Source organism: Rhipicephalus microplus, chromosome X (assembly GCF_043290135.1).
Source record: "Rhipicephalus microplus isolate Deutch F79 chromosome X, USDA_Rmic, whole genome shotgun sequence".
Taxonomy (NCBI): Eukaryota; Metazoa; Arthropoda; class Arachnida; order Ixodida; family Ixodidae; genus Rhipicephalus; species Rhipicephalus microplus.
This window is the reverse complement of record NC_134710.1, coordinates 164,141,904-164,154,804: the sequence shown is the minus strand read 5'-3', so window position 1 is coordinate 164,154,804 and position 12,901 is coordinate 164,141,904. Positions and strand designations below refer to the sequence as shown.

The 12,901-nt window shown below is 45.2% G+C and overlaps 1 protein-coding gene across 3 annotated transcripts in view; it reads left to right on the top strand.

Moving 5' to 3' along the window:
* Window positions 1–12,901, top strand: part of LOC119176925 (alcohol dehydrogenase [acceptor]) — an 84,720-nt gene that overhangs the window by 29,611 nt on the left and 42,208 nt on the right. For 2 of the 3 annotated variants that reach the window (XM_075878119.1, XM_075878122.1), the window contains exons 5-6: window positions 2,523–2,657; window positions 3,764–3,867. In XM_075878119.1, the coding sequence (XP_075734234.1) occupies window positions 2,523–2,657; window positions 3,764–3,867 (239 nt within the window). The remainder of the gene's footprint in view (window positions 1–2,522; window positions 2,658–3,763; window positions 3,868–12,901) is intronic. The other variant, XM_075878120.1, reaches the window with a different exon arrangement.

Sequence of the window (12,901 nt, the reverse complement as noted above, 5' to 3'; positions counted from 1 at the left end):
GGATTAAATGGTTCGATGAAGATGACCTGCTTGTCATGACATGAATAACACCACCATCCCGCGACGTTAACGTCGTCAAACACTTTCCGCCAAACAGTGCCGCATGCCCATAGACAGGTATGCTCCACTGGGTGGCACATACAAGTGGGACGTACCAGTAAACAGTGGCATATACCAGCGGCACATACTCGGCCACGAGTATATGCTCCTAATATGCAGGTATGTGCCACAGGCGTAGGTCAGCAAAACTTGTGGACATCACTCAGGCTCATTCATGAACTAATATTGAGCTTCGGACTCACTCGGACTGAAACTCGCGAAAGTGTTTCTGAGCCGGACTCAATCGGACTCAAACACACCAAAACATAACTCACCTTGACTCACTCAGGCTCAGACTCGCCGCTCAATCTGAGTCTGAGTAAGTCCGTCAGCCTAAGATTAGCTTCTTCGATCGTGGGGTCAATGCTCTTTACCACCAATATCTCACGTAGTCGGTGCTCATCTTCGGGCCGTTTGACATGATGTCTTCGAAAACAAGTTATGAGTGCTTTCAAACCAGTAATGTCATCTTTCTTAGAAGAAATGACAGCATAAGATTTCCTGTAGGAATATTTTACAGGAGCGGAAAGGGGGGGTGATCAAGGTACCCTATACGTAGTTAACGCCTCTAATTAATAAATATTGCAACGCTGTATGAACTACACTATTTTGCATACCTGTGTGAAGATGTGAGTATTAACTTCAATCCAGGTAAGACTGACAGTAATGCTGAAAATGACTAGATAAGAATTCAGGTCGGCAAAATAAAGTAGAACTCACTCACACTCACTTAGGAAATATATCTTGTGCTTTGAACTGACTTGGACTCACGCTCACAAAAATTTTATTCATCTGGACTCCCATTGACTCTGACTCACAAAAAATATTACTCACCGGGACTCACTCACTCAGGCTCACATTCACGGTTCCATCTGAGTCTCAGTGAGTCCGAGTGAGTTGACTCATGAGTGAGTTCACCGACATATGGCCACAAGGGACAGACACTTCATATCAGCCCAGGAACAGCGAGAACACGTGGATAATTATGACGCGTGACCGTTAAGAAAAACCAGTTATCCGCAGCGTTGACCCGGCGAATGTGAAAAATAAATGCCAGGATCCTAGCAATAATCAAAACCCAGAATTCTGCGTGGCAATCAAGTATTCCACCACAGAGCCACTGAAGGTCTCGGAACTAATTTTAAAGTAGACCCTAATGTTCATGAAAGGTCAATTGTGGTTTAAAGGCTGGCTGTCCAGTTTTATAAACATTGCATGTGTACAGTCACGCACGATATTAAGGTGACCGCTCGTGCGTCGACCAGCCTATTGTTCCAAAGTCTTAGCGGCATGTTTCTGAACAATGAAAATCTCAATTCCGCCTTCTTCTCTCCCTCGTTGGCTGTTTCATGCTACAACAATCACCCCTAAGACGAACTCTACGTGTTTCTCTCAATGTTTAGCCCCCCATTCCTTCGCGATCAAGGGTATTCTTCGGGGGGCTCTTACCTCCGCAGTCGGTTACAGAAATGCTTGAACAGCTGTGTTACCGCTGGTGTTAGCTATAAGCGCTGCTTCGATTAAACAGGGTCCTACGACGGGAGTTATCGCTGCTTAGAGAACAGCGAAAAAAGTGGGTGAAGCTAGCGGGATAATACCCTCTTTTTGAAAGTGTATTCTGGGACGCGCAACAACCTGCAAATCACATTCGACTGTACTCTTTTGATACAGCCGTCACGTCGGGTTAAAGTTAATTGTAGTTATGCGCCATCTGCAGATGAAGATTTATGTAGCAGTGTCCAGGGCTACTATCCTCGCGAGCTCCAGCGCATCTTATCAACTTACCCCTTTTAGTGTTACTAATATTCATAATTCTGCTGACGTCATTGCGCAACTGTAAACAACTCGCTATATAAAATATATACGGCTGTTTAACGTAAATGTGTTAATGCATTTGGAAATATGTTTAGCATTGCTTTGTAATGCTCTGATTATTAAAATGGTACAACGCATTCTCATTCAATCCGCCTACATTGCATGACATCAATTCTCAAGGTACGAGGAATATGGAAATATTTTTTTTATGATTGGCAGGACGTTAGTTCTGCTTATTGTGCCACTGAGATTAGTGCTGCGGTGAAATGTTCTTGACCTCACAGATGGTCAAGGTTGAATTTTTTTTCTTTTGTGGCTTTTATGTTGCAATGACTTTCTAATGGTGGCGGCGGCCGCAATATTAGTCAAGTGGTGTTCTTGCATTATATAATAACAGCACGGGCTATGTCGGGCGTATTAGAGAATGTAGTCCGCCAGTGCCAAAGAGGCTTTACACACGCCTTGCACTTTCACGCATTCATCTCGTTTGTTTCAGTCCTTTTAGCACAAGCGGTTTCCTGTGCTGTTCTTTGATTACTAGCCAGTACCGGAACGTTCGCACCCACCCGCAAAGAAATACTAAGAAATATCCGGGTATTTCGCCACAGCGGACAGGATGCCAGATGCGAAAATTCCGGTGATGGAAAACCTGTGCAACACTTCCGAGATTTGTTCGGCACTAAGACAAGCGGCTGCAGAAGTCGGCCTCGGCCTCGAGAAGGAAGAAAATTGGATGCAACAAAGTAAGATGTTAGTGATTACACAGCTACTAGCGCTTCCCATTAGTGTTCATAAGCACTCTCAAAGAGATGCTGAACCTTGTAAGAAGTCCTGGCTTTTGATTTTTCAAGATTTTTCCAAAACATTCTCATATAAATACTATACTGAGAGATTGCAACGCGGATTGATCATGCTTTCTCAATTTTTGTTTCTTGTTACATTGACGACGTGCTATATTCATATATAACAGGAGAAAAACAGCGCGAAACTCTGACAGGACACACAAGTAGAAGAAGGCACAATAACAGGACACTGAATCTCGAACGATTTTATTTTTCAACATGCGGACACATATATACCTTGACATTAAAAAAAATACCAGGAAAAATACCATAACTATGGTGCCCCTATATCTCGTCATGAGGCATCACCAATTCTGTGCTGTTATTTTCCTGTTACAAGCATTAATTATAGGCCAAGCCCCAACACTAGCAGGTGCTATATGCTCACTGTGCAATTCAATGCAAGGTAATGAAACATCCCCATTGTATCGGTGAAAATGAAAATCAGCACGCCATGTCTATCTCTGTATGTAAGTGGAGTAGAAAAGCAATCTTGAAGCAGAACTTTTTTCTGATACTTCTGCAGTTACTCTACGTGATTTTCTTTCGGACGGCTCACTGCAGCTTCTCAAAATCTCTGTCTGCTCGCAGGACCCATTTTCACATATCGTCATTGCATAAATCACATTTGCCGTAAAGAGGTGCTGGTAGTAATCTCGACGCAACCTCATTGCATAGGGCATAATCTTGACGTATCTTTGCATAGGGCATTAAGTCAAGACAGGCTAAATGCTCTTATGATGTTGATGTCGTAACCTCTTCTGGTAAGGACTTACCATAGTAGGCGCCCGAAAATGATTAGAACGTGTTAGCACTATTATTATTATTATTATTATTATTATTATTATTATTATTATTATTATTATTATTATTATTATTATTATTATTATAGGAAGAAGAAAAAGAAGGATAACAGCAACATTTAGTGGAATGCAAGCGTTTCATTTTCACAAGAAAGAGAAGTTTTCGATCATTACCATATATTTAAACGTTTTTTTTTATTTCAGGTAATGTGTACAAGGGTAGAAAATGGACCACTTATGACCTATACATTAAACCTGTGCTAACCAACCCAAGATTGAGGATTATGACCGGGGCACATGTCAGCAAGGTGAGACCTGTCAGTGGCAATGGTAGTATGGCAAGTTGCCATAAAGGTTGCTTTATTAATTGTTCTATGGCCAGGGATTGCCATAGTGCTTCATTACAAACATGGCACCGAATTCACAAACCTTATGGTTCGAAAACGCATTTGGGGATTGGCCGGCTGTCATCGTGTATATATATATATATATATATATATATATATATATATATATATATATATATATATATATATATATATATATATATATATATATATATATATATACATATATATATATATATATATATATATATATATATATATATATATATATATATATATATATATATATATATATATATATATATATATATATATAAATTAATCCGGAACCCTCTGCATTAGCGTCTATTGTAACCCACTGGCCAATTTTCGCACACCAGTCTACAGAAATTGGGAGTGCAAGCCAACGAGGGTCGTTATTTGGACACCTTAACATTTCCCAGGCGTCATAATCAAGGGAATAAAAATTAACATCTTTCTAAAAAGTACCCTCATGGGATGCAAAGCAGCAGCGTTGCGCACGTATGCGATCAGCGTTTTAGACTCGCGCCTCGTCGGTGTAGTTGGTCTTCCGCTGCCGACGTTTGCGTTCGGCTTCCCTGGCTATATATATATATATATATATATATATATATATATATATATATATATATATATATATATATATATATGATCCACTAGTATTACCGCTTGTAATTTTTTATGAAGAGTTCCTAGCGCAAGAGCTTATGAGGGATGTTTCAATGTTGTAATTGCATATCACTCATGGGCAAGGTTGTTAACGAGGTTGGTCTTCCTTCTTGTTTCTTCGTGCACCCAGCATATATTCTCATTTGGTAATAATGCTTCAGGTGTATAATCATAACTCGGTGCACAGGAAATGAACCAGACGACGTTAACCCTGCTTGTGCATTGCTGCTGAAGTGAGTTCATGTGTGGCCCACTCAGAAATTTTGTCCGCAGTCGCAATCAAGGAACAAAGCTTACAAAGCCTCTGGTATCTTCCATGGGCCTTTGCTAAGACTGTCATAGGTATCAAAGTGGTCTCGCATTTTCCTTAAGGAATGATTTTATAGTATGATCGCAGCCGGGAGAGAGAGGGGGATGCGGGTGTTCATATTATGCCTTTTAAAAAATTTCAATTTTACTTGTGTACGTGAACATGCACATACAAAAAAAAACCCGAACATACATAAAATATGGTTGCCCCCCCCCCCCCCATCCCTGAAAAACATTGCTGGCTACGCCCCTGTTTAGAGTGTAAGCGTTTTCTGTGAATACTGGCCGGGGCTACTGAAAATAAAAAAGATGCGTTATAACACGACTGATCCGACCATGTTAAAAAAGAAGGTGGTAAAATTAATCCGGAACCCTCTGCATTAGCGTCTATTGTAACCCACTGGCCAATTTTCGCACACCAGTCTACAGAAATTGGGAGTGCAAGCCAACGAGGGTCGTTATTTGGACACCTTAACATTTCCCAGGCGTCATAATCAAGGGAATAAAAATTAACATCTTTCTAAAAAGTACCCTCATGGGATGCAAAGCAGCAGCGTTGCGCACGTATGCGATCAGCGTTTTAGACTCGCGCCTCGTCGGTGTAGTTGGTCTTCCGCTGCCGACGTTTGCGTTCGGCTTCCCTGGCTCATGCCTCATCGGTGCTGCAAGTGCGACGTCGCCATTCGCGAACGCGATCGGCTCTGCTAACCTTCGCAACGCCAGCAACGGTGGGGTTAGGCCAAATCGCTTCGGTGCATGTTTCGGCGGCTGGAGGAGGTTCGCTTACCGGCGTCCCCTACATCGCAGATAAACTAGCCGAAAGAGTGTTCACTCGATGAGTGCTTGAACGTTGTGAGTGGTGAAGAGCGTGAAGTGAGAGAGATGTGACACGCGGTGAGCGCGTGGCAGGCGAGAGACAGAATGACGTCACCGCGCGCTAAGAGGGAAGGCCTGATCTACTTTGCACTGCCCCAACACCTGCGGAGAGGGAAGTGTGGTGTAGCGCGTTGGCATGGAGACTCGGACAGAAGAGTTGCACAGGATAGTCAAAGAACTACTTCACATCTAATATGTATCATCATACTGAGCCTGGTGCTAATCGTAGAAGCTATATGAGGACACATATAAGATGCTTGGCATGTATTATGTGTTCTCATACCGAGCACTATGAGGCAGTGCTTGCTATCGACGGGAATTTCACATGATGTATTTTAGTGTGCGTGGTGCGCTGCGATTCACTTCTGATGGCCTGACCAACTGCTCTCGCCTATAGGTCACAGTCACGGGATTGAATCCTGGCCATTGTTACGACTCGCCAAGGCTGTTGGTAGGGCGTTTCTCAGCTAGTGGCTGCTTCTGCGCAGAGCTGATAGACGAGCGGACAAGACGATGGTGAATGAAGGCAAAATTTATGTACAGCATGGAATAGAGGCGTTACATATTCGGCACTGGGACCGACAGCTTAAGGAATCGAAGAGCCAAGGTGTCATCGGACGCTCTGGCGCTGTCGTCTTCTCTTTAACGCATAGGTCGGCTGCTTGACATCGCACCGCTTCGCTCTTTATAGGCCCCGGGTTATCCTTTACGTCAGCAACGTCCAACCAGAACGGCCGCTGGAGGCGTCAGCATCCTCCAATGGGGAACCGCCACTTGGTTGCGTCGGAATCCCCCAATTCGGAACCACCTCAATGGATTGCATCCAAGAGTGAGTGGTATTGTCACGTGCTGCGTAAGACTCGCCTGACTGGATGGCGCCGATTGCATCATCGGGCTCCCATGGAGCCCGTGGGTTGTGAGAGCTTGCCGTGCGTTGCGAAAAACACACTGGCGCCGCCGGGCTAGATGACGTCGATCAGGTGATGGTGTCAGGCGGGCTCGCTCGCTGACCTTGACACTGGTTGCCTTTGCAGAAGCAATGATGGTCGGTCTGGACTCCCAGGCATAACAGCACCCCTGCCGCCAGACAATGCGCCTGAAAGACGAGCTGCTTCCACGTGGCTTGGATGTCGGGTGCACTCGTTCGCCAGGTCCCTCCAGGTTCACCTCCAGGTTCATGGGGAGGATGTGACTCCGGGCTCAGTTCCATGAACAAATTCCATTCTTGAGGACGGATGTCCGCTCCACTGGCTTGTCGCCAAAACTTGTCGACTAGCTTCGCTCGTCTCTTCTGACGATTTCTGGCTTCAGCACTTGTCGATGATTCTGCAACTCGTCAAGAACAGTTGGACAACAGACAACACATGACACAGGCAAGTGCTCTCGGTTGCACGACATAATACCAGACACAATTTAGTACAGTACATACCTAGCTACGTGTCTAGCCTAATTTCGTTCCCTCTACATCAAGAGGCACATGCGGGACACAAGACTCTTAAAATGAGAACTCAAAATTTTACACGTACAACAACGTAATGAAATAGAATACAACATAAAGTCGGCCCCTTGAGATCACTCTGGGTGAGAGCGCTCAGTTAAAGACGTGATCAGGAAAGAATTTTGCCCTGACTTGCGGGCGAAAGACCTAAAGTTGTAGAAGGGGCGATAAACAACAAGAGGGAAGGCAGGGAGTTTAACCAGGCACATGCCCGGTTTGCTACCCTACGCTGGGGGAATAGGAAGGGGGCATAAAGATGAGAGAGAGAGAGAGCAAAGAGAAGAAAAAGAGAGAGAGAGAAAAAAAGGAGGATTGTCAGTCAATCGGCTGGCGCGTATGCAGCGATGGCACTACACAAAAATTAAAGGTGGTCACATAGGCCTGTAGTCCTCAAAAAGCACAAGACAGCTTTGACTGCTTTTTGAGCCGACGAAAGGCGATGACAGTGTTCCAGTAGCATCTGCACAGAAAGTGGCCGATCGTCCAATTGTCGCAATGCGTCCGAAGGCTTCTGTCTTTCAGAGGCAAATCGAGGGCAATGGCATATCAGATGGTCGATGTCTTCTTTGGTGCAGCAGACGTCGCATTACGCATTGTCGGTCAATCCGATGAGGGTTCTATATGCTTTTGTGAAGGCAACCCCCAACCAAAGGCGACAAAGAAGTGAAGCTTCACGTCGACGAAGTCCGGATGGAGGTCGAAGTTCCAGTCGAGGGTTTATTTGGTATAGTCTCGTATGTCTTATGCTTGGGGTGTTCCACTCCTGCAGACTCAGACTACGTGCCAGGTGACGAAGTTGCTTTGCAGCGTCAGTCCTTGACAAAGGAATCGGAAGGGTGTGTTCTTCTTTGTGCGATGTGCGAGCCGCGTTGTCTGCGGAATAATTGCCACTGATCCCACAATGGCCAGGAAGCCACTGAAACTCGACCTCGTGGCCTATTTCTGTAACGTGGTGAACAAGCTTGACAACTTCGTAAGTTAATTGTTCATGGCAACCTCGTCGAAGGAACATTATTAAAGACCGAGTAATAAAGTTGTAGAAGGTACTAACTAAAAAGCATGGCTAAATGCGCCTGCATTAGCGTCTAGCTTTCTTTTTTTGTAGCGGACGTCTAAGTTGTGCTGTTGTAGTATCATGCTCCACCTCAGTAACCAGCCACTTTTAGGTGGCAAGTTACTTAACCAGGTTAGAGGACAGTGGTCCGTTCCAACCACAAGCCTCGAACCAGAGACATAACAGGCTAGCTTTTGAACGGCCCACACGAGGACTAAGGTGTAAATATAACATACTGTGGCCTAGTTTCTACCCACTCCTCTAGATTTAGTATCGGGTAAGTTTCGTTTCTAGTTATGACGTTAAGACGCCGATAATCTATGCATGGCCTAGGATCTTTTCCCGGCACTTGAACCAATATTAGAGGGGATGTATAGTCACTCTCACCTGGTACTATGGCTCTCAACTCCAGCATTTTATCGATCTCCTCTTTCATGATGTGCTTTTGCACAGGGGAACATCGATACGGCTTGCTACGGATTGGCAACTCAAAAGATAGCTTGATATCATGTTCAAGCCTCGTCGTGTTTCCGGGATGGTACAAAAGCACGTCTTTAAACTCGAAAACAATCCTCCTCAAGTCCTCCTTCAGGACTTTCCTTAACCTAGGCTCCAGGCTCAACTGCTCCAAGATTACATCTGATCCCCTTTCGAATACATCACTTGAAGTCAAAATTTCTGCTCCTTCTTCCTCTGAAGCATTCAAAAGCAGATTTAGGACCGCTTGACGTTGAACGTATGGTTTCATCAAGTTACTGTGGTACATTTTTTCGGCCGCCTTCCTAATTTCATTTCATAATGGGTACCAGAAAGCTTCGATATTACTTTGGCGGGCCCTTCCCAATGAACCTCAAGCGTGTTCTTTTTGGACGGCCACCGCAGCATTACCTGACTACTCCATTCAAAGCTGCGTTTCTTCGTCGATTTGTCGTAGTACTCCTTCGACAACACTTGTGCATCCTTCATGTGGCTTTCCACAAGATCTTTCGTTTTTCGAAGCGTCTGAGGGAGGTTGATTGATTGATTTGTGGGGTTGAACGTCCCAAAACCACCATTTAATTATGAGAGACGCCGTAGTGGAGGGCTCCGGAAATTTTGACCACCTGGGGTTCTTTAACGTGTGCCCAAATCTGAGTACATGGGCCTACAACATTTCCACCTCCATCGAAAATGCAGCCGCCACAGCCGGGATTTGATCCCGCGACCTGCGGGTCAGCAGCCGAGTACCTTAGCCACTAGACCACCGTGGCGGGGCCGTCTGAAGGAGGTCGAGAACATACGCAACTACATTATCGTTCTCCTCAAATCCCTCCCAGGACTCACGTATCATTCGAAATGGTGTTCTCAAACTCCTGCATCCTTCCTGATCTCAAGGATCACTACCTTTCGTTTCGTACGGCCTTAAGTAAGGCCAAGTTTCTCACAAATTTCTTTGAGTTTCTTCCATTTAGGGTTCTCCATCGTTCACACTAGCCTCTAGCTGTTTGCCCAGGTAAAGAATGTGCTTGCCGTACCCACTATAAGTCTACTAGCAAGACGCGCAAGAAATTTTTAACGCTGCCATGTTTACACTCTCCACATTAGGTTTGGTTTCAAAGCACTCCGACTTGGCTTGAAACGATCAAAGCTCACTCATATGCTTCACAAAGCCCTTCTCTAAACTTCTATTCGCAACGTTCATAGACTGTCACGCCGCCTCGCGAAATTGAGGAGCGTCCTCTCGTGAATGATCACTAGGCAGGCGCTCCCAATGCTGCCTTGTTCGGTGGTGATAGCCGCAGTGTTAACGAGTCAGCAAGAAAGAATTTGATTGATTGATTTGTGGGGTGTAACGTCCCAAAACCACCATATGATTATGAGAGACGCCGTAGTGGAGGGCTCCGGAAATTTAGACCACCTGGGGTTCTTTACCGTGCACCCAAATCTGAGCACACGGGCCTACGACATTTCCGCCTCCACCAGCAAGAAAGGAGCACAAACCACTTCGTATGTTTCGTGAATCAGTGAATATACTGCACCGTCCGTGATACGACAAATCTAAATTGTTCTTGCGAGACGCGAAGTTTTCGTGATAACACGTGGCAACTCACGATTTCGATTATAGCCCGCAGAGTACACATATCAGCTTCGCGAGATTTCCTGCAGCCACTTCGGATAAATAAATGCTATCGTCTGACCATTTCGGTTAAAACTCGCCTTGTTTTACGTGCGTAGAGCATTCGTCAGTGCTTTTGTAGTGCATGAATCCCATAACATTACTTGTACTCGGAAAGTAGCCCAGGCTCGCGATTTGCGTTTCTAAACCTTGGCCTACGCTGCGCCACTTTTTTTTTCTACGTTCATTGATAGATGGCAGCACACTGCAACTGATTCCTTTTTTGCCGGGTATCGGAGCGAAATGATGTTGGCACCCTCAGATAAACGTAAACGTGGTGAGTGACGTCGTGTGGGTGTTGTGCGTGGTGAATGGTGCGTTGTTGGTGCTATCGAGGTCGTTTGGCGGAGAGAACTCCTCAGTATACTTTCAGCAGCGATGGTCAAAGAAATCGCCTTGATGTCAAGGATTTTTCACTGAACGTAGATGGTTGTCAACGCGCTGAGAGTAACAGCGGCGATGAACGATCAGCTGCTAGCTCACAAGCAGAGTTGGACTCCATGTCTTATCGTGAATTAATGTTTCTTCACGCTCGTAAGTCACTTTGAATCTATTTATTGTATATTATCCTTCAGCTAGCTCAAATAAAAGTATACTTTTTCTTGTGCATTGAATGTATCCCATTTACAGTGGATATTACAAAGTGCCGCATGCCGCCAACACTCTCGAGCTCGACCAGCGAAGCGAAATAGAGCAATGAAATATGCAGTTACGACTACAATCCGCGCTAACTTCTCCCTCACTTAACGGTGCCACCCGAACGACATTCTTGTTCGAAAAATTTTCGCAATTTTGACGTTGCAGAAAGCGGGCGCGTGTCGATATCCTTCTCTCGATCGCGCCGATGGAACCTGTAACATACGAGTGCAGGGAATTGCGCACCTGTTAGTTTGATCATGGCAGTGACAAAATTGCTACCTAATGGGAAGGTAAAATGCTTGTGTTCCGTTGAAGAAGCAGCTGCATGAAGCTTACAGAGCTAGTAATGACGACGGCATAATATGTTTGCAAACCATCGCTACGTGAAACATTCGGTCGTGTGCAGCTGCGACAGCTCGCTACTCGCTAGTGGCCTACTACTGCAAGAAATCCGCCAGAAAGGCTCGGCACTATTGATCTCGGAGTGCCGTTCAATTCATACATGAGTTTTAGTTTGCGCAGTTTTCTGTACCAGGTGCAGAATTACGCAAAGCATCGTTGATACACGGTTGATAACCGCGAATTGGTTGCGTCATAATTCTCTAATCCAGAACCGCCGCGCTGAATTGCATCCACGAGCGAGTGGTATTGTCACGTGTTGCGTCAGACCCACCAGACTGGATGGCGCCGATTGTATGCTCGGACTGCCGTGGGGCTCGTGCGTTGAGGGAGCCCGGCCCGCGTTGCGAAAGACACACCGGCACTACCGGGCTAAATGACGTCATTAAGGTGATAGTGTCAGGCGGGCTCACTCGCTGGCCTTGAAACAGGTTTCCTTTGCAGAAGCAATGACGTTCGGTCTGGACTCCCTGGTAAAACACCATGGCGGCGACATTTCAGTGGAGGCCCGTGTACGAAGAATTTAGGTACACAATAAAAAATCCAAATGATCGTACTGGCTCAGCCTTCCACTACATCGTCTCTCATAATCATTGTTTTGGGGACGCAAAATCTCAGCGATTATCATTATTACTTTGGCTACTGGGCTCCTTAACGGGTGCTCAGAATTTGGTACTGGAGCGCGTTCGCGTAGCGGCCTGTTGCAGTGCGGAAGTAAAAACATAGGCCGCGACATCTTGCCCACCAGCAGGATGCCATCGGTTCTGATATGCAAGTCATTTAAATGTGTACCCGCGATAACTACGGGCGAAGCTAAAACAACTATGAGTTCCAGGAAAAATGTACCAGCAGCTATTAGGGGTATACGTATGTAGTATGCGCAGTATTTTTTTTAGTCACTTAGTATTAAGAAGATAATTTTTTACAGCGAAGATGTACAACTCTCGTTGGTCGGAAAAATTGGTGGTGTAAACACAAAACGCTAAGTAACAAGCCGCTAAACCACCAACATACACTCGTATGCTATTCTGCGAGCACATTCCCGTGTATTTCGCGTTTTCACCTCGAACGCTCAAGAAGGGCATTCGAAGAAGTAGACTGCTAAACTAACCTGTGGGTTCGCTGTAGACGTGTTCACATCTGAAACGCCACTGCGTAATTTTGACTTCTGGGAGGTTTAGGGCCCCTTCAACAAAATAATTTAAGGCAAATGACCTATCTTATTTGCAAAGAAGAATAGATCCCAAAGCTGAGTTTTCATTTCAGTGAGGAAAACCCCAACACATGAATTAAACCTCATGATGGCAGATAAGGTGCCCTTAAGTAATGGTAATACCCTTTTACGTGTTCCCGGTAAAGATTCGGTTGCAGCTAC